This window comes from Gorilla gorilla, chromosome 4, assembly GCF_029281585.2.
Source record: "Gorilla gorilla gorilla isolate KB3781 chromosome 4, NHGRI_mGorGor1-v2.1_pri, whole genome shotgun sequence".
Classification (NCBI taxonomy): Eukaryota; Metazoa; Chordata; class Mammalia; order Primates; family Hominidae; genus Gorilla; species Gorilla gorilla.
Window position 1 is genome coordinate 32,123,026 of NC_073228.2, and position 19,763 is coordinate 32,142,788.

Below are 19,763 nucleotides of genomic sequence, written 5' to 3' on the forward strand. Positions count from 1 at the left end.
CTGTGATCGTGCTACTGCACTCCATCCTGGGTGACAGAGTGAGACCCCATCTCAAAATAAAATAAAATAAAGATGCTGGAGAGGATAGACCAGAGATCTTTGAACTGCTAATAACAATAATGTTTCTGTCTGCTCTGAGATTTTTCTTATTCTAAAAAAATATCAAGCGATCCTCCTGCCTCAGCCTTGCAAGTAGCTGGGACTTACAGGCACAAGCCGCCACACCCAGCTAACTTTTAAATGTTTTGTAGATATGGAGTCTTGTTATGTTGCCCATGCTGGTATTGAACTCCTGGCCTCAAACAATCCTCCCACCTCGGACCTTTAAAGTTTGGGGATTACAGGCGTGAGCCACTGCACCCAATTATACACTATCATGTATACTTACCAACAGAGGTTTAAAGGGGGGCTCCACCTTTCGAGCCAGAAGTTCTTCCCAGTTAATGTGTCTAAAGAATGGATGAGCCTAGGAAAAAAAAAGCAGGAAGAAAAGTTGAGGGGACCAGACTTTGCTGGATTGATAAATTAATCACCTTTTTGAAGTTACAAGTCACAAAATAAGCTAAACTTATAAGCAACTACATATAACCCTCAGAAATACATAAAACTAGCATTATCTTCCCAGCAAAACACCAAAGATGCCAATCCCTACTTGAACTTCTCCAGCGTCCCCAGGACCAGCTCCCAGACGAGAAGCAGCATTTCTTTTCAGCAGCTTTAAAGAGGAAAAAAAACCTTGGATAAAGAACCTTAGTCAAACTGATTTTTTTTTTTTTCCTTTTTAGACTTTGCTTGTCTACTTTGCCTTGAGAAAATATAGTTTATTGGCCAGGCACAGTGGCTCATGCCTGTAATCCCAGCACTTTGGGAGGCTGAGGCAGGTGGATCACCTGAGGTTGGGAGTTCGAGGTTGGCCAACACGGTGAAACCCCTTCTCTACTAAAAATACAAAAATTAGCCTGGCGTGGTGGTGAACACCTGTAATCCCAGCTACTAGGGAGACTGAGGCAGGAGAATCACTTGAACCTGGGAGGTGGAGGTTGCAGTGAGCCAAGATCATGCCATTGCACTCCAGCCTGGACGACAGAGCAAGACTCCATCTCAGAAAAAAAAGAAAAGAAAAGAAAAGAAAATATAGTTTACTAATTACTACTTAATATTGTTTAAGGGTCTGTAATCCCAGCACTTAGCACTTTGGGAGGCCAGGGCAGATGGATTACCTGAGGTCAGGAGTTCCAGACCAGACTGACCAACATGGTGAAACCCTGTCTCTACTAAAAATACAAAAATTAGCTGGGCGTGGTGGCGGGTGCCTGTAATCCCAGCTACTTGAGAGGCTGAGGCAGAAGAATCGCTTGAACCTGGGAGACTGAGGTTGCAGTGAGCCAAGATCGCACCACTGCACTCTAGCCTGGGTGACAGAGCAAGACCCTGTCTCAAAAAAAAAAGATTTTAAAAAAAGAATATGAAAAGAAAGTCTTTAAACAAATCTGTACTTCACCTTCAAAAATTGAAGACTTTTTTTGTTCAATATTTATATATGACTCTTTATTCAAAATATACATTAAATTCTATCTAGTTAAATCCTAGTCATTGAATCTTGTAGTGTCAGTGACCATTTAAGAACCTTACCTTTTTAAGCAGATCTCTGGCTTCTTGTGTGAGGTAGGGAGGCAAATTGAGTTTACATTTGAGGATTTTGTCAATTGTTTTCTTTCTATTCTCCCCAGTGAATGGGGGCTAAGAGTAGAAGACAAGTGAAAAATATTAGCAGGGAGTGAAAAATATTAGCATATAAGAAACAAATTTTAAATAATATTATCCATTTCCTAAATTAGTTATGCATGGAGATCAGAAATGTATGCTGTGAAATGGGCTAACTGCTAAAGACCTTTATTTTGTTTTAGAGACAGGGTCTCACTATGTTGTCAAGGCTAGATTCTATTAATAATCCTTAGCTCAAATGATCCTCCCACCTCAGCCTCCTGAGTAGCTTAGGCTACAGGCATGCACCACTGTGGCCGGCAGATGTGCAGTTTTTAAGCAACAGGAGAGAGGAAGTAGCAGTGTCCTGGAAGGAAGCCTGTGTTTCCACCATTAACTTGCTGTGTGATAAGTGAGCTATGTGATTTTATGCTTCAATTTCTCCATTTATAAAATAAGGGCATTATCTATTCAACATCTATTTCACAGGCCTGCCATGACATAGATCATTTAAATGAAAATGTTTCGGAAAGTATGGGATCCCATATAATCATACAGCATTATTAGTGTTAAACTGCTAATAACAAATCTTTGGGCTTTGAAAACTCCACTGGTAACATGTTCAGAAAGCACAGGACAGGTCTCTTGCTATAGTGACTCAGCACAGACCAATAATACATGCAGCTTTTAACTGTGCACCTACTGCTCCAGTCAGCATGTCATACATTAATGCTCCCAAACTCCACCAATCCACAGCACGATTGTGGCCACTTCTCATCAAGATTTCAGGGGCCCTACAATGAGGAAAATAATACGCTTAAAAATTCACCCATTCGCATATCATCTGAATTAGAATTTTAAAAACAATATACAGAGTCAATGAGGGTACAGAAAACAGATACTATTCCTTAAAACAGATAAAATTAGCTATTACCCCCAAACCAATTATGTTTAACATGTAGCTCACATGTATTCTATTGTTCCACAAAATGTGTGTGTGACTGTTCCATCATGAATAGATTCTTTGCATAGTCCAAAGTCTGTTAGTTTCACATGACCTACAATGAAAGATTACAGCATGATTATTCTCAGAATTCTAAGTATGTGCAGTGTTTGAACATGTCACATAATACCTTAATCTATCCTTCCATTTAACTTTTCTTGCCTCAAATTTTCTTGCAGATGTCAAGAACAAGGTACCATCCATAAAATGGGATGCTAACTGTTTAAGGCTAGGGCAAAGTCACCTTTTGCCAATGATACAATCTATCTAGTAAAGAGAAAATAAAGATAGAGAAAAAAGTGAAATAACCTGTTTAAGGCTCTAGCTTTAAGTATATACAAAATCCTCTACCATCCTGAAAAAGAAAAATCCTGGGAAAACTGTTTTTTGAAGTCTAGTTTAAGTACACAGACCCCAATAAACATATTCTGTACCTTTTAAACAAAGGTGTGAGACAGTACTTCAAATATATAGCTTTTATCACAGTGAACTGTGAAGAGTTCTTAAAATGGTCTCAGAAACTCATTATAACAAGGTAGCTCATTCTGCCCAATGCTACCAATTAGGGGAAAGAAAGAAAATTGCTAGATAGTATGAATCAATCATCACTGATCCAGAAAGTAAAAAACTTACCACCTTACACAAAGATCATTTCAGTTCAAGTTTAGCTTTCTTTACTGGACTGTCATAACAAGTGGTTCAACAATCTCAGGGACTCTAGTATTTGAGGTTCATTTCACAGAAAAGGCACAATGACCTATTGATTCAAATGTAAATATATACTACACTCTGATACAGAAGTATGGCCTTTATTTTCACAGAACCATCTGATATACCCAACCTTATAAATCAAAGAAGAAGTTAACTATTCTATCACTCCCCTATTCTATCCTGTGATTTATAATTCAGATCAGAATCCACGTTTTGGGGAGTGAGGAGGTGTTGATGAGAGAAAGGAAGAGACACTGATTCCCATGATATATTCAGTTAAGTACATCATTTCTCCTTAAAAAAAAAAAAAGGTGGGTGGAGGAGTATAATCTGGAATGTTTATATGAGCCTCAGTTGTTCATACATCATTTTCTAAGAGTTTGAAACAATTAACTACCTCATGGATTATTCTGTAGACATCCAAGGATTAGCAGCTGCTACCACCTTCTAGATACCCTGGGTCAGCTGGTTGCTCCTTTGGGGTACGAGTGAATTGCCAAGTCTACCTACAGCCCAGATTAGCATAAGTTGAGCTGTCTGTATCAGCATGCAGTTGCAGTCAAGGCTCACTGTGCTATATCTATAGTTGTATAGATTATCAGTCTCTCTGATGTTTATGTTTGTTGTTACAAACAAACAGCAAGAATAAACTGATTCTGGCTGGCGGGAAGGTGGGTTATGCCTGTAATCCCAGCAATTTGGGAGGCCAAGGCAGGCAGATCAATTGAGCTCAGGAGTTTGAGGCCACCCTGGGCAACATGATGAAACCCCATTTCTACAAAAAATACCAAAAATTAGCCAGGCGTGGTGGTGTGCCACAGTGGCCCCAGCTACTTGAGGGGCCGGGGTGGAAGGATCACTTGAGCCCGGGAGGCGGAGGTTGCAGTGAGCTGTAATCATGCCACCATACTCTAGCCTGGGTGACAGAGTGAGATCCCCATCTCAAAAAAAAAAAAAAAAAAAAAAAAAAAAAAAAAAAAGTAACCTGATGCCTACTAAACATCATATTCCCAAAGTTTTATCAAATATTTTGGTTCAATTTCAATCCTTTTCCCAGCATTAATAAAACCTACTGTAAGAAGCATAGCTTCTAATATTCACATATTTTCTTTTTTTTTTTTTGAGATGGAGTCTCGCTCTTTCACTCAGGCTGGAGTATAATGTCGCAATCTTGGCTCACTGCAACTTTCGCCTCCTGGGTTCAGGCGATTCTCCCACCTCAGCCTCCTGAGTAGCTGGGATTACAGGCACCCACCATCATGCCCAGCTAATTTTTTTTTTTTTTTTGTATTTTTGTAGAGATGGGGTTTCACCATGTTGGCCAGGCGTCTTGAACTCCTGACCTCAGGTGATCCACCCATCTTAGCCTCCCAAAGTGCTGGGATTACAGGTGTCAGCCACTGCGCCCAGTCAATATTTACATATTTTCATTATTAAAACTCAACTTATATAATTGAGATTCACTTTTCAATTTAAGTAACAAGCCAAAATTAATGTTTAGACTGGCTTTTACAGTCTAAAACATTATACAACATTTGATGTAAGGATTCCAAAAACATGAAAAACTATAAAGAGTAAGGATTAAACTAAAAAAGGCAGTTGAGCGACTGTTATCCTCAACTTCTTTTACTCTCACCAAGCGTAATTACCTAAAGACTTAAAATATCAGCAAGTACTATGATGCTATGAATTCTGAGGGAGGAAATATACAAAATAGACGAGTTTGGGGCTTTGAAAATGGCCACGACCTATGTGGGAGGATTTTAAGATGATTATTTACTATAGAATTGTTTACGGTATGTCTCCACCTTGGTGATTAAGCATGATATTCTCCGGCTTCAGGTCTCTGTAGATGATCCCCTTTTGATGTAAATGCCCCAAAGCCATGGAGATTTCTGCCAAGTAAAAGCTGGAAACAAAAGTGATTTAATAAAATTAAAAAGAGTGTAATCTATCCAAAGCAGTTTATGTATGGAGCAAAATTCCTTGAAAGAAACAGACATGCACCAAAGACCAAATTAGTGGGGTAGGGGGATGTATTGGAAAAAGAGATGGCATAGGATGCTGCCAAAAGGCATGGGGACATTTATGTTTCACTCATTTTAGTGAAACTATAAAGTGCTTTATTTTGCCATTAGAATATATTGCTAAAATTGCAAAGATGTCCAGAATATGCTAAACTGCCATTGGTCATGTTTTGTTCTGTCTGTGTAGGAATTAAGCTAATAGCCATTCATTTCAAGCAAATTTCTCCCATCCACACCCAACTTTAAAATCCCATAGGAAATAGGAACTTTGTTATTCTCAGAGATCACGTCTTGATTTCAAAAGGTATCTTATAACCTGACCCTTAGAAGCCCACTCATCCCTTACTTAATACAGCTACATATTTATAGACAGCTCAGGCCCACAATATCTGCCCTCCCACCTGCCAGCCAGCCCACAACTATAAACTGTGTGACACTCAAATTTATCTACCTCAAAAGAATAAAGGGCTGAATCAACCCTGTCTGGATTCGAAAAGCACAAGGCACTGCAATACTGGCTGCATAACAATGTTGCAATCCTGCAGATTACTCCAGGATGGAGAGGGTGTGTCCTAGAGGACTGAGGCAGTTTCACAGCCAGCACGACCACAAACACAGCCTCCAACACGGCTCAGTGAGCCTCCTCCAAAAAAGGGCACTTCATCCCTAAGGCTCTTAAATGCAGCTTCTTTGTTAGAAAAGGCCTGAAATTAAACAATGGAATGCAGTTTTGGTAATCAAGGTAGAAAAAAACATTTAAGTGTTGTTTTCTATTAAATTAATGTGTAGGATAAACTGATTTATTGTGACCCAATATTGTTGCTTCACAAAAGGATGTGCATATTTTTAATTTGAAGCAGATGACATGTTTAGAAATAGGAGGGTAAATCCCACCCTGACTATATAATCAATCTACAGATGATATGCCCAGGTTTATCACCTCCCTAAGACTGCACCTTGAGAAATAGAAAGCCTAAAAAAAAAGGGATGATTTCTGATAATTTCCATTGTTCCACACATAAAGGTTCACTGGGAAACCACACTCACCCACAGCCAAGGCAGGCAGCTTACCAATTCAAGGAAAGAAAGCCGCAATGAGAATGGTTCTGTTAGGAACAACTGGTGTGAAGAGCGTTCCACTCAAGCCTAAGGGCAAAGGAATGATGTGACCTCCATAGCTGCCCAGTCCCAAAACTGCTTCTCCCCCTTGAGGTCCTGAGTGAGTGACTGGCTCCAGCTCAATTTACTGAATCATGTGGCTGCCCATAGCGGGAATGGGGCTTTGCTTGTAATTACCTGAATCTATGCAACCACAAAAAGTTCACTTACCAGGCAGTGTCTTCCATAAATATTCCCTCTCTTTCTAACTGCATAAATAGTTCTCCTCCTGTAAAGAAAAAGAAAAAACATTAGAAATAAAACAATATTTCCAACCCACTTCTAATGAGAGAGTTTGTGCTTTCCTTCTAACCATAATTAAAAGACATCAGCCCCTTAAAAATGAAAAACAGATCCTAAAAATTATAGGTTTTAAAACTAAGTCCTCAGGATTCTATTTTTAGTAGCATTCTTATTCTTCTGTGACACACATATATTTAAAAACTAGAACTGGCTTGGAATTCCAGGTTTTATATCTACAAACTTTAAAATATCTGTAGATTCCAGACCTGAGGTTAAAAAAATATATATATTGATTAAAGACTCTTTAACATTTTACCCATAGGTAGAAAAATGACAGTCTACAATTAAATCACCCTCACTAATTTTAGTGAATGCTCACATTTCGTATTTTCAGAACCCTTAAATAAACAGAATGAACCTGGCAGTGGCCTAGTAAAAAACATGGCACAATTTGAGTATCAAAATAAATAATGATAATAAAAGGTTATATCACATTGAATGATATTAGGATCCCTAAGTCCACAATGACATAAATAAATGAATACATAAATGTTTTAAAGGGGGAAGAAGAGAAAGTTCTTTATTACAGTAGAATCCCAAGTAATAAATGAAGAAGACGTGACGGAATAAGAAAAAGTACTTGGCAAACATCACGATTAATTGTTGCAGGCAAGATTCAATGGATGTCAAAACTGAATGTGGGCTGGGCGCAGTGGCTTACGCCTGTAATCCCTGCACTTTGGGAGGCCGAGGCGGGCAGATCACCTGAGGTCGGGGTGATCTCTATTAAAAATAAAAAAATTAGCTGGGTGTGGTGGTGCATGCCTGTAATCCCAGCTACCTGGGAGGCTGAGGCAGGAAAATCACTTGAACCTGGGAGGCGGAGGTTGCAGTGAGCTGAGATCGCGCCACTGCACTCCAGCCTGGGCAACAGAGTGAGATTCCATCTCAAAAAAAAAAAAAAACAACAAAACTGAACATGAAAGCTTGATGAAAGATATTTAAATAATCTCAAAGTATCTCCTCAAAAGATACTTATTAATTACAAAGGCAAAAACGTCACCAGGGAAAAAATCAGCAGACACCACCTTATACATGTGACCAAAGTTAACATCACAAGTAATGGGACAAAGACATAAATATCATGTACCTCTTGATCTGATGCATTAAGGAGGACACAATGTCACTTCAATGGTCCTGCCAAAATTGCATAACCTGAATCTAATACTAAGGAAACATCAGCTAAACCCAAAGCATTCTACAAACTAACTGGCCTGTCCTAATCAAAAATGTCAACATCATGAAAGTCAAAGAAAGACTGAGGAAATGTTCCAGATTAAAGGAAACTAAGAAGAGTTATAATTGCATCAATGTTAATTTCCTATTTCTGACCATTTTAGTATAGTTATGTAAGATACTGTCCTTGATTTTAGAAAATATATGCTGAATAGGCTGGGTGCAATGGCTCACACCTGTAATCCCAGCACTTTGGGAGGCCAAGGTGGGCGGATCACCTGAGGTCAGGAATTCGAGACCAGCCTGGCCAACATGATGAAACCCCATTTCTACTAAAAATACAAAAATTAGCTGGGCGTGGTGGTGGGTGCCTGTAATCCCAGCTACTCGAGAGGCAGAGGTTGTAGTGAGCCCAAGATTGCACCACTGCACTCCAGTCTGGGCCACAGAGTGAGACTCCATCTCAAAAAAAAAAGAAAAGAAAATAAAGAAAACATACATTGAAATTTTAGGGGTAAAGGGAAATCATGTCTGTAACACTCTCTTAAACAGTTCAAAACAATTATGTATGCATGCATGTATATATGTATACACATATATACATATACATAGGATAAAACAAAATAAATGTGGTGAAATGGTAACATCTGGGAAATCTAGGTGAGAAATATATAGGAATTCTTTTATTTTGTGTGTGTGTGTGAGACTGAGTCTTGCTCTGTTGCCCAGGTTGCAGTGTACTGGCGCGATCTCAGCTCACCACAACCTCCGTCTCCCAGGTTCAAGCGATTCTCCTGCCTCAGCCTCCCGAGTAGCTGGGATTACAGGAGCGCACCACCATACCCGGCTAATTTTTCTATTTTTAGTAGAGACAGGGTTTCACTATGTTGGCCAGACTGGTCTCAAACTCCTGACCTCATGATCCGCCCACCTTAGCCTCCCAAAGTGCTGGGATTACAGGCATGAGCCACTGAGCCTGGCATAGGAATTCTTTATACTACTCTTAAAACTTTTTGTGTTAAGTATGAAATTATGTCAAAATAAAGTTTTTCCGTGCGGGCACAGTGGCTCACACTTGTAATCCCAGCACTTTGGGAGGCCAAGGCGGGCAGATCACCTGAGGTCAGGAGTTCAAGACCAGCCTGGCCAACATGGTGAAAGCCCAGCTCTACTGAAAATACAAAAAAAAGCCAAGTGTGGTGGCGCATGCCTGTAGTCCCAGCTAATTAGGAGGCTGAGGCAGGAGAATCGCTTGAACCTGGGAGGCGGAAGTTACGGTGAGCCGATATCACGCCTCTGCACTCCAGCCTGGGAGAGAAGAGCGAAACTCCATCTTCAAAAAAAAAAAAAAAAGTTTTTCCAATGGCAATAGTCACAAAACAGTTGCTACATTCTGTAGCTTTCTGTTCCATGTTACACGTTACTGCAAAATCTTTCTCAGAGAACTGAACTGTGTTTGCTAGAAATAGATACTTGTGGCCGGGTGCAGTGGCTCACACCTGTAATCCCAGCGTTTTGGAAGGCCGAGTTAGGTGGATCACCTGAAGTCGGGAGTTCGAGACCAGCCTGACCAACATGGTGAAACCCCATCTTTACTAAAAATACAAAAATTAGCCAGGCGTGGTGGCACATGCCTGTAATCCCAGCTACTCGGGAGGCTGAGGCAGGAGAATCGCTTGAACTCCAGGAGGCAGAGGTTGCAGTGACCCAAGATCACACCATTGCACTACAGCCTGTGCGACAAGTGCGAGACTCCATCTCAAAAAAATAAATAGACACCTGTGATCTAGAAATGATATGGAATCAACAAGTTCCTACGAGGTGGTAGGCCCTGGCAAATGTGGATGATTTCCATTATAAGCTACATACCCTAATCACTAAGGCTACATTAAACTAAAAACTCTTGTTTAAAGACCCAATTCCAAAAATAGTCAGTATGTTAAATAATCTTCCCAATTGTTTAAATTACAGTATCTTACCCCAGTACGATTTGATGGCTCTGCATCACTTAGGTATTCGTTTTTCTGTTAAGTGAGTGATTACAAAGGAATTAAAATAAAATTTTACAGATGAGGGAAAAAAATCTTTAGTTTCCTCCATATTTGTCTGCCAATAGAAACATTTGGTCACATCTGAATTTTGTACTTCAGTGTACTCATCAATTTTAAGCACTATTTGATCATAGTGGGAAAAAGTATTCTTCCATTGAAAAATAACATTTTGACCCAGTTTCTGGAGCAAATGCAAATAATTACACCAAACTCTGTGTACTGACCACTGAGATACTCAAGGATGAGGTAGAGTTTTCCACCAGTCTGAAAGGCATAAATTAAATCCACGATGAAGGGATGCTTTACTTCCTCCAGAATATTCCGTTCTGCTTTTGTATGAGCTGTATCTTTAGCATTTCTTACTATCATTGCCTAAAGGAAAAGAGATCATCTATAAGAACAAAATAGTGAACATTTTTATTCTATAATCTATTTTATTCTAAAATCTATTTTGTGTTTTTCCTGCCAATATTGAACTACTAACCATAGTTCCCACTAGAAACTGAGATGGGGTAATGGAAAACATTCACTTTATATATGCCTCTGTGCAGTTTGGATTTTTTGCAGTGAACATGTAAATGAATTACCTAAAGAGACTTTTTAAAAAAGAAATCTGTAATCAGATCAAGTTTATTCATATATTCACAAACTATTGAGTGTCTACCATCCTCCAGGCTGTGCCAAGAAAGCAGAATAGAAGGAATGCCCTGTCCATAGGAGTCTAAAAGCCGACAGGAGCCCAAAGTCTCAGGGAAAAAAAGACAAGTCAATGTAGGCAAGTGCAGGATGGTAAGGGTAAACAGGGGAACTACATCTGACCTAGCAGAAAGTCTTGCTTGAAAGTTATTAAAATGAAATGTGGCCTGGACGCGGTGGCTCGTGTCTGTAATCCCAGCACTTAGGTGGGCAGAGGCAGGAGGATCGCTTGAGCCCAGGAGTTCGAGATCTGCCTGGTAACAAGCGTGACCCCATTCTCCACAAAAAGGGTAAAAAAAAGACAAAAAAGAAAGAAAGAAATGTAGAAGGTAAAAAAAAAGGCATTCCAGTGCAAAAGAGGACAGAATACGTCTGGGAAATCTACAAGTAGTTTGGTATGGTTAGAAGTGGTTAGAGATTAGGCTAGAGAAGTAGGCAAAGGCCAGGAAATGGAACGTCTGGGCAAAGGAAGGTCTGGGTGAAATGAACACACCTTTGGCTTTATGAAAGACACATCTAGTAGCAGTAGGGAGTATTAGGAAAGAAATGAGACTAGTTAGGAGGCTAGTATAATAAACCAACTAAGAAGATCTATAAGAAAATGAAGATAGAAAAAAATGAAAGGCTAATACATAATTTGCATTTGCTGACAAACTAGTTATGAGAAGAAATGATGATACCTTTATTTCTGCATAAGTAATAGGATAGATAATGGTGCCATTCAATATCGGCAAAAGAAAGTGAAAAAGTTTTGGGAAAATGATGCCCTGTTTTAGACATGCCAGGTATAAGTTCCAGGAAGTTACCCTGATGGTACATCTCCATAAGTAATATGGAAAGCAAATACACAGGTTATTGGTTGCAACATTATCTGTGAAAGTGGAACACTAGCAACAGCCTAAATGCTCAGACATAGGATATTGGCCCAAAACCTATGGAATCTACACAACATGTAACAAAGCTATAAAAATAAGAAAAATCAGCCAGGCGCAGTGGCTCACGCCTGTAATCCCAGCACTTTGGGAGGCCAAGGAGGGCGGATAATGAGGTTAGGAGATCAAGACCATCCTGGCTAACACGGTGAAACGCCATCTCTACTAAAAATACAAAAAAAAATTAGTCAGGCGTGGTGGCAGGTGCCTGTAGTCCAAGCTACTTGGGAGGCTGAGGCAGGAGAATGGCATGAACCTGGGAGGCGGAGCTTGCAGTGAGCCGAGATCACGCCACTGCACTCCAGCCTGGGTGACAGAGTGAGACTCCGTCTCAAAAAAATACATAAATAAATAAAAATAAGAAAAATCTCTATAAAAACAAGATACAAAAGAGTATTTAAAAGTACAGCAGCATGGATACTATGCTATCTTTTGTACAAGAAAGGGGAAATGAGAATATATATAATATGTATCTGCTTATGCCTGCAAAAATGAAGACAACTAAGATAAACTAAAAGCTAATGATAATGGAAGGGAAGGAAAAGAAATAAGACTTTTGAGAATACCTTCTGAGTAAAATCTCAACGGTTTTATCATCCATTTTTTCTTCCCTAAATCAAATATTACTGTAATTATAAAATGTAGATTTTTCTTTTTCAACCATATTAATGTTTAATGCATTCCAAAAATAAAATAAAATCAACAAGGATGAGGGGTAGGAAGTACAACTGAATACAGTAGGAATACACAAATTTAATTGACTAGTACACCAATAACTTTACCACAGAAAGAGAAAGAGAAAAAAGATATAGGAGAAAAAGATTTTTTTTTCTAGACAGAGTCTCACTCTGTCACCCAGGCTGGAGTGCAGTGGCGTGGTCTCAGCTCACTGCAACCTCCGCCTCCCAGGTTCAAGTGATTCTCCTGCCTCAGCCTCCCGAGTAGCTGGGACTACAGGCACCTGCCACCACACCTGGCTAATTTTTGTATTTTTAGTAGAGATGGGGTTTCACCATGTTGGCCAGGCTGGTTTCGAACTGAGCTCATGATCCGCCCGCCTTGGCCTCCCAAAGTGCTGGGATTACAGGTGTGAGCCACTGCACCCAGCGAGAAAAAGATATTTAAGTAATTTTAGGCTGCACACCCTTAGTGGCCTATATGTAAGCACACAAAAAATTGCAAAGAAATATTAAATCAAACTTAGTAGGTTTGTAGCTGGAAATACTATTGGTATTACAATTTTCATTATGCACATATTGTACAACTGAACAAATGAGTGCGTTTATGTTGTTACCAGAGTTCTTCTCACTGTAGAAAAAAAGGATATCCAAATATGAACTGAAAGAAGAATGTGGCCAGGCACGGTGGCTAACACCTGTAATTCCAGCACTTCAGGAGGCCGAGGCAGGTGGATCACAAGGTCAGGAGTTCAAGACCAGCCTGGCCAAGATGATGAAACCCCGTCTCTACTAAAAATACAAAAATTAGCCGGGCGTGGTGGCAGGCACCTGTAATCCCAGCTACTCAGGAGGCGGAGGCAGAAAACTGCTTGAACCCAGGAGGCGGAGGCTGCAGTGAGCCGAGATCGCACCACTGCATTCCAGCCTGGGGGACAAAGCGAGACTCCATCTCAAAAATAAAAAAATAAAAATAAAGAAGAACGCTATGGAATTGGACTAGAATTAGGGCTAACAATATGAAGCACTTTGGGAAACCGAGGCAGGCGGATCACCATGTTGGCCAGGAGTTTGAGACCAGCCTGCCCCACATGGAGAAACCTCATCTTTACTAAAAATACAAGAATTAGCCAGGTGTGATGGTACACACCTATACTCCCGTTACTCCAGAGGCTGAGGCACGAGAATCACTGGAACCTGGGAGGCAGAGGTTGCAGTGAGCTGAGGCAGCCTGGTGTCCAAGGGTGTGGTGAGCCATGATCATGCCACTGCACTCAAGCCTGGGCAACAGAGGAAGACCCTGTCTCACAAAAAAAAAAAAAAGACCAGGTGTGGTGGCTCATGCCTGTCATCCCAGCACTTTGGGAGGCTAAGGCAGGCAGATCATGAGGTCAGGAGTTCAAGATCAGCCTGGCCAACATAGTGAAACCCCATCTCTACTAAAAATACAAAAATCAGCTGGGTATAGTGGCACGCACCTATCCCAGCGACTCAGGAGGCTGAGGCAGGAGAATTGCTTGAACCTGGGAGATGGAGGTTGCAGTGAGCCAAGACCACATCATTGCACTCCAGCCTGGGCACCAGAGTGAACCTCCATTTCAAAAAAAAAAAAAAAAAAAAAATTTTTTTTAAAAAGAGAGTATAGGGCCAGGCGCAGTGGCTCACGTCTGTAATCCCGGCACTTTGGGAGGCCAAGGTGGCTAGATCATGGGGTCAAGAGATCGAGACCATCCTGGCCAACATGGTGAAACCCCATCTCTACTAAAAATACAAAAAATTAGCTGGGCGCGATGGTGCACGCCTGTAGTCTCAGCTACTCTGGAGGCTGAGGCAGGAGGATAGTTTGAACCCGGGAGGCAGAAGCTGCAGTGAGCTGAGATCACACCACTGCACTCCAGCCTGACTTCATCTCAAAAAAAAAAGGAGTATAAAAAAATCTTTACAGAATAATGACAATATAGAAAAAATACAGAAAAAATAGAAAAGTCTCCATTTTATAATCACTACAGTAATATTTGGGCAAGAAACAATCCAGATAAAACCATTAAGTAAAGATTATTATAGGACAGAATATTCACACCGCTTCTATCATTCCACAGATCACTTGTTAACTACAAAATGAAAAAGAGGCTGGAAACGGAGGCTCACGTCTGTAATCTCAACACTTTGGGAGGCCGAGGAGAGCGGATCACCTGAGGTCAGGAGTTTGAGACCAGCCTGGCCAACATGGTGAAACTCCGTCTCTGCTAAAAACACAAAAATTAGCCAAGGATGGTGGCAGGCGCCTGTAGTCCCAGCTACTCAGGAGGCTGAGGCAGGAGAATTGCTTCAACCCAGGAGGCGGAGGTTATGGTGAGCTGAGATCACACCACTGCACTCCAGTCTGGGCAACAGAGCGAGACTCAGTCCCCCCTAAAAAAAAAAAGAAAAGAAAAAAAGAATAAAATGTGTGAAAAAAGGAATGGTAGGCCAGGCATGGTGGCTCATCCCTGTAATCCCAGCACTTTGGGAAGCCGAGGCAGGAGGATCACCTGAGGTCAGGAGTTCGAGACCAGCCTGGCCAACATGGTGAAACCCCATCTCTACTAAAAATAAAAAATTAGCCGAGTGTGGTGGGATGCGCCTGTAGTCCTAGCTACTCGGGAGGCTGAGGCAGGAGAATCGCTTGAACCTGGGAGGCAGAGGTAGCAGTGAGCCAAGATCACGCCACTGCACTCCAGCCTGGGGGACAGGCTGGACAGAGTGAGACTCCGTCTCAAAAACAAAAAGAAAAAAGGAATGGTAATGTGTAATGTGGACTCCACTTCTCAAGAAGTTCCCCTACTTAGAGGTAAAGAAGGTGGTAGCTACAGGAAGACCTCATGTGAAAGAAGGTTTTGTTTAGCTAAATATGGTAGAGGCACAAATATAATTAAAGAAAGAAAGAAGTCAGATAGGGGATGAAAACAGAGAGGATAAGTGACAGAGTGATGTCCCTGAGTAGGCAGAGAGAGATGGTATCCAAAACACAGAGGAATTAGCCTCGGAAAGGAGAAGAAACAAATTCCACTAAGACTGGAGAGCAAGCTGGGCACGGTGGCTCATGCCTGTAATCCCAGCACTTTGGGAGGCTGAGGCGGGCGCATCACAAGGTTAGGAGATCAAGACCATCCTGGCTAACACGGTGAAACCCCGTCTCTACTAAAAATACAAAAAAATTAGCCGGGCGTGGTGGCGGGCACCTGTAGTCCCAGCTACTCGGGAGGCTGAGGCAGGAGAATGGTGTGAACCCGGGACGCGGAGCTTGCAGTGAGCCAAGATCGCGCCACTGCATTCCAGCCTGGACGACAGAGCAAGACTCCACCTCAATTAAAAAAAAAAAAGAAAAAAGACTGGAGAGCGAGGGAAGTCAAGTCAAGTAAAATTGCAGATCAACATGGTGGTGTTGTGTTAGGTACTAAAACAGGAAGTCAAGGCCAGGTGTGGTGGCTCATGCCCATAATCCCAACACTTTGGGAGGCCAAGGCGGGTGGACTGCTTGAGCTCAGGAATTCGAGACCAGCCTGGCCAACATGGTAAAACCCCATCTCTATAAAAAATACAAAAATTAGCTGAGCATGGTGACATGCACCTGTGATCCCAGCTACTTGGGAGGCTAAAGCTGGAGAACTGCTTGAACCCAGGAGGCAGTGAGCCGAGATCACGCCACTGCACTCCAGCCTGGGTGACAGAGGCTTCAGCTCAAAAATTAAAATAAATTAAATTAAAATAAAACAGGAAGTCAAAGGAAATCACATCGGACATCCTTAAGTAGGAAGAGAAACAGTTGGCTAAAAAGAGTACAGGGGCTGATAGGAAAGGCTCCAAACAGTTGTAGAGAATGGAAGGATTTATCTAAGGATATGCAGAAAAATTGCTGGGAAGTGCTTAGGGTCCAGGTGAGTTGGGGTCATAGAGTTTTCCCAATAGCAATCTATAGGTTTGTGTGATTTCTGCTAGTAATGCTCAGTAGCTGAAATATAGCAATAAACATGCACTGACAAGTGAGCTGATGCAGATTAGGGCTTTCCTGAGCACAAGGTCAATGGAGCTAGCAACTGATAAAGTGGCCAATTATGCCCATAAGCCTGGATTCAGAGTAAAGTGAAATAAGAAGGGGTCTAAAAAATTGAGGAGAAAAACAGAAAAGTCAAAGAACTAAAAGGGCTTAGGGCCAAAAAACAGGCATTGTAGGAATCAAGTAAGTCAAAAGTGAGAAAGTTATTGTTCTATGAAACCGCAATATTTCAGAGGTGGAGAACACCTTTGGCCAAAGGTTCTAAAATGTACAGTGGGAGGTGAACTAATGCCGTAGGCAATAGTATTTTGCTTCCATGGTATATTTTTGCTGCAACTGGTAGGGTCGGGTGATGGCTGTTGATAGTCTTTTCCTCACTATTCCACTCTAAGCAAATACCTGAATGGTACCATTCCTATAAGACGTAAACAGTCCCAGGAGAACTAATAAATCCAGACAGAATGTCCAGATTGAAACAACTCACTTAAGGGGATACCTGGTTCTACTCTGATTTCATCTTAAAGTCTGGGGGAAGAGGTATACACTTACCACACACTCAGGTCAGAGGGGTTAGTACTTTGCCTCCAGGATAATTAAAATCAGAAGGAAGGAACTCAAAGGGAGCCTATAGTCATCTTACTTGGGGATTTAGAAATGAAAGCCCTGAACTTAACCCTAATGACATCTTTATTTTCATTATTTTTGCTATGAGCTTGCTTTCAAGGACAAGGAAGGAGACAGTATCAGATCCTCTAGCCAGGATTAAGAAAAGAACCCCAAGAATGGGAAACAATGGCAACCAAGCAAAAGCAGAGGCAAACAGCTTAGGTCTTGGATCCCTGGGCCCCAGAATGAGGCCTGACACTTAGCAGTAATTAAGTCTATGTATTTCCCAATATACCACCCCACCCACCATGAGTGGGGGAAAAAAACCAGCACTCTTTTTTTCACTAGATACCTGTGCCAAAAACATACTTCACCCAAGATCTAATTATGCCTAATATGGTCAGGCCTGATTATCCGACATAAATAACACATCACAAGGAATGAATCAGTTAAGAATCTTGACCAGAGGCTGGGCGCAGTGGCTCACGCCCATAATTCCAGCACTTTACGGGGCTGAGGTGGGCGGTCACTTGAGGTCAGGAGTTTGAGACCAGCCTGGCCAACATGGTGAAACCCTGTCTCTACCAAAAGTACAAAAATTAGCCAGGCGTGGTGGTACACACCTGTAGTCCCAGGTATTTGGGAGGCTGAAGCACTAGAATCACTGGAACCCAAGAGGCAAAGGTTGCAGTGAGCTGAGAACGCTCCACTGCACTCCAGCCTGGGTGATGGAGTGAGACTCTGTTTCAAATAAAAGAAGAAATCTTGACCAGTACTTCTTTTAACATTTCTGGGACAAGCACTATTATGCTGCCTTCAATTCTATACCTAACATGTTTTACAGATTAAAAAATCATTAATCTAAAACAATTCCAACAGGAAAGTCAAATAGCCGATATCAGTGTCAACCCACTGAAGCAGAAACTGATGTTAAGAATAGCTAGATGGCTTTTTAAAGACAATTACCAATAAAATTGTGGTCACAGTATTTGTTCCTCAGCTTTCAAACTGAGGAGTCATTTATACTGCTTAAATAAAAATCAGCAAGAAGGACCAAAGTTTTACAAGTCTTATAATTTTTTTAAAAAGTCACTTTGATTGTCTTTGAAAGTAGTTCTCCACTGGAACTTTTGTTTTAAGACAGTGGAGGTCGGGCGCAGTGACTCATGCCTGTAATCCTAGCACTTTGGGAGGCCAAGAAGGGTGGATCACCTGCGGTCAGGAGTTCGAGACCAGCCTGGCCAACATGGCAAAGCCCTGTCTCTACTAAAAATACAAAAATTAGCTGGGTGTGGTGGCGGGCACCTGTAATCCCAGCTACTCAGGAGGTTGAGGCAGAAGAATCACTTGAACCCAGGAAAAAAAAAAAAAGACAGTGGAATCTTTTCAGTAATCAATCCCAAACAAGAATAAGAAAACAAACACACACATAATCCATCAGTAAAACTAGAAGACATGTGGAATCCCACACCTGAAAAGACAGAGTGGGGATAAAGCAATGGTCCATGATGTAGCAGAGTGGGGTAAGATCAAACCTAAGTGCCTGCAAAGCGGAATACACAAAAGAAGTTGAATCTATCTATAGAACCCCAGCAAGGTTCAAACATTAGAGGAAAAATTAGAAGGAAGGGAAAAAATTAAAGGAACTGAAGACTGTAGAAGGCAGAAGGCGGAGTGCTAAAAACAGGGAGATCATCTACAAGTCTGTATAAGGAACAGACAGACCAAAAAGGCTCCCATCTCCATACTAAGTCGAAGAACTAACCCTAGGAGAGTTAAATTCTCCAGGACAAAAAAAAAAAGTGAAAGATTAGATCCACAGAGTAAAGTACTAATGTAAAAACTCGAGTTTAGTGAAAGTCCGCGTGTTGAGAGGTAAGATCTCCATCTTCTCTCACTCAGCTCCAGAATGCTTTTTCCAGGCAAAAGAATGGCAGAACTTTCTTAGCACCAACTGATCCTCCCCAGAAAAAAAAAGATCTACAGACAATATTTACTTATTTATTTATTTGAGATGGAGTTTCGCTCTTGTTGTCCACGCTAGAGCGCAATGGTGCAATCTCGGCTCACTGCAACCTCCACCTCCCAGGCTCAAGCGATTCTCCTGCCTCAGCGCCCCCAAACCAGCTGGCCAGGCTGGTTTTGAACTCCTGACCTCAGGTGATCAACCTGCCTCAGCCTCCGAAAGTGCTGGGATTACAGGCGTGAGCCACCACACCCAGCCCTACAGACACTATTATTTGCAGTCGTTGATCAAGTACCAGCTAACCACTTGACTACCCTGCAGAGAAGCTTACACACACAGAACTTCTGATCAGCTTTTCAGAGTTCTACTCTTAAATATGAATAATCAGGCCAGGCGCAGTGGATGGGTTATTGAGGCCTAGGTGGACAGATCACTTGAGGTCAGGAGTTCGAGATCAGGCTGACAACATGGCGAAACCCTGTCACTACTAAAAATGCAAAAATTAGCCAGGCAGGGTGGCACATGCCTGTTATCCCAGCTACTTGGGTGGATGAGGCACAAGAATCGCTTGAACCCAGGAGGTGGAAATTGCAGTGAGCCGAGACTGTGCCACTGCACTCCAGCCTAGACGACAGAGCAAGACTCCAACTCAAAAAAAAAAAAAAAAAGAATAATCAGTGAATGACACCAGACATCTAAAGAAGGCCTCTAACATGG

At 41.5% G+C, this 19,763-nt stretch overlaps 1 protein-coding gene across 5 annotated transcripts in view; it reads right to left on the reverse strand.

Moving 5' to 3' along the window:
- The window catches only part of RPS6KB1 (ribosomal protein S6 kinase B1), a 58,268-nt gene that overhangs the window by 13,500 nt on the left and 25,005 nt on the right, over positions 1–19,763 (reverse strand). For 3 of the 5 annotated variants that reach the window (XM_031010979.3, XM_055386711.2, XM_055386713.2), the window contains exons 5-12: positions 10,358–10,505; positions 6,775–6,832; positions 5,227–5,327; positions 2,672–2,762; positions 2,408–2,498; positions 1,633–1,740; positions 653–715; positions 389–466 (exon numbers count right to left, since the gene is read on the reverse strand). In XM_031010979.3, the coding sequence (XP_030866839.1) occupies positions 389–466; positions 653–715; positions 1,633–1,740; positions 2,408–2,498; positions 2,672–2,762; positions 5,227–5,327; positions 6,775–6,832; positions 10,358–10,505 (738 nt within the window). The other 2 variants (XM_063706229.1, XM_055386714.2) reach the window with 2 other exon arrangements.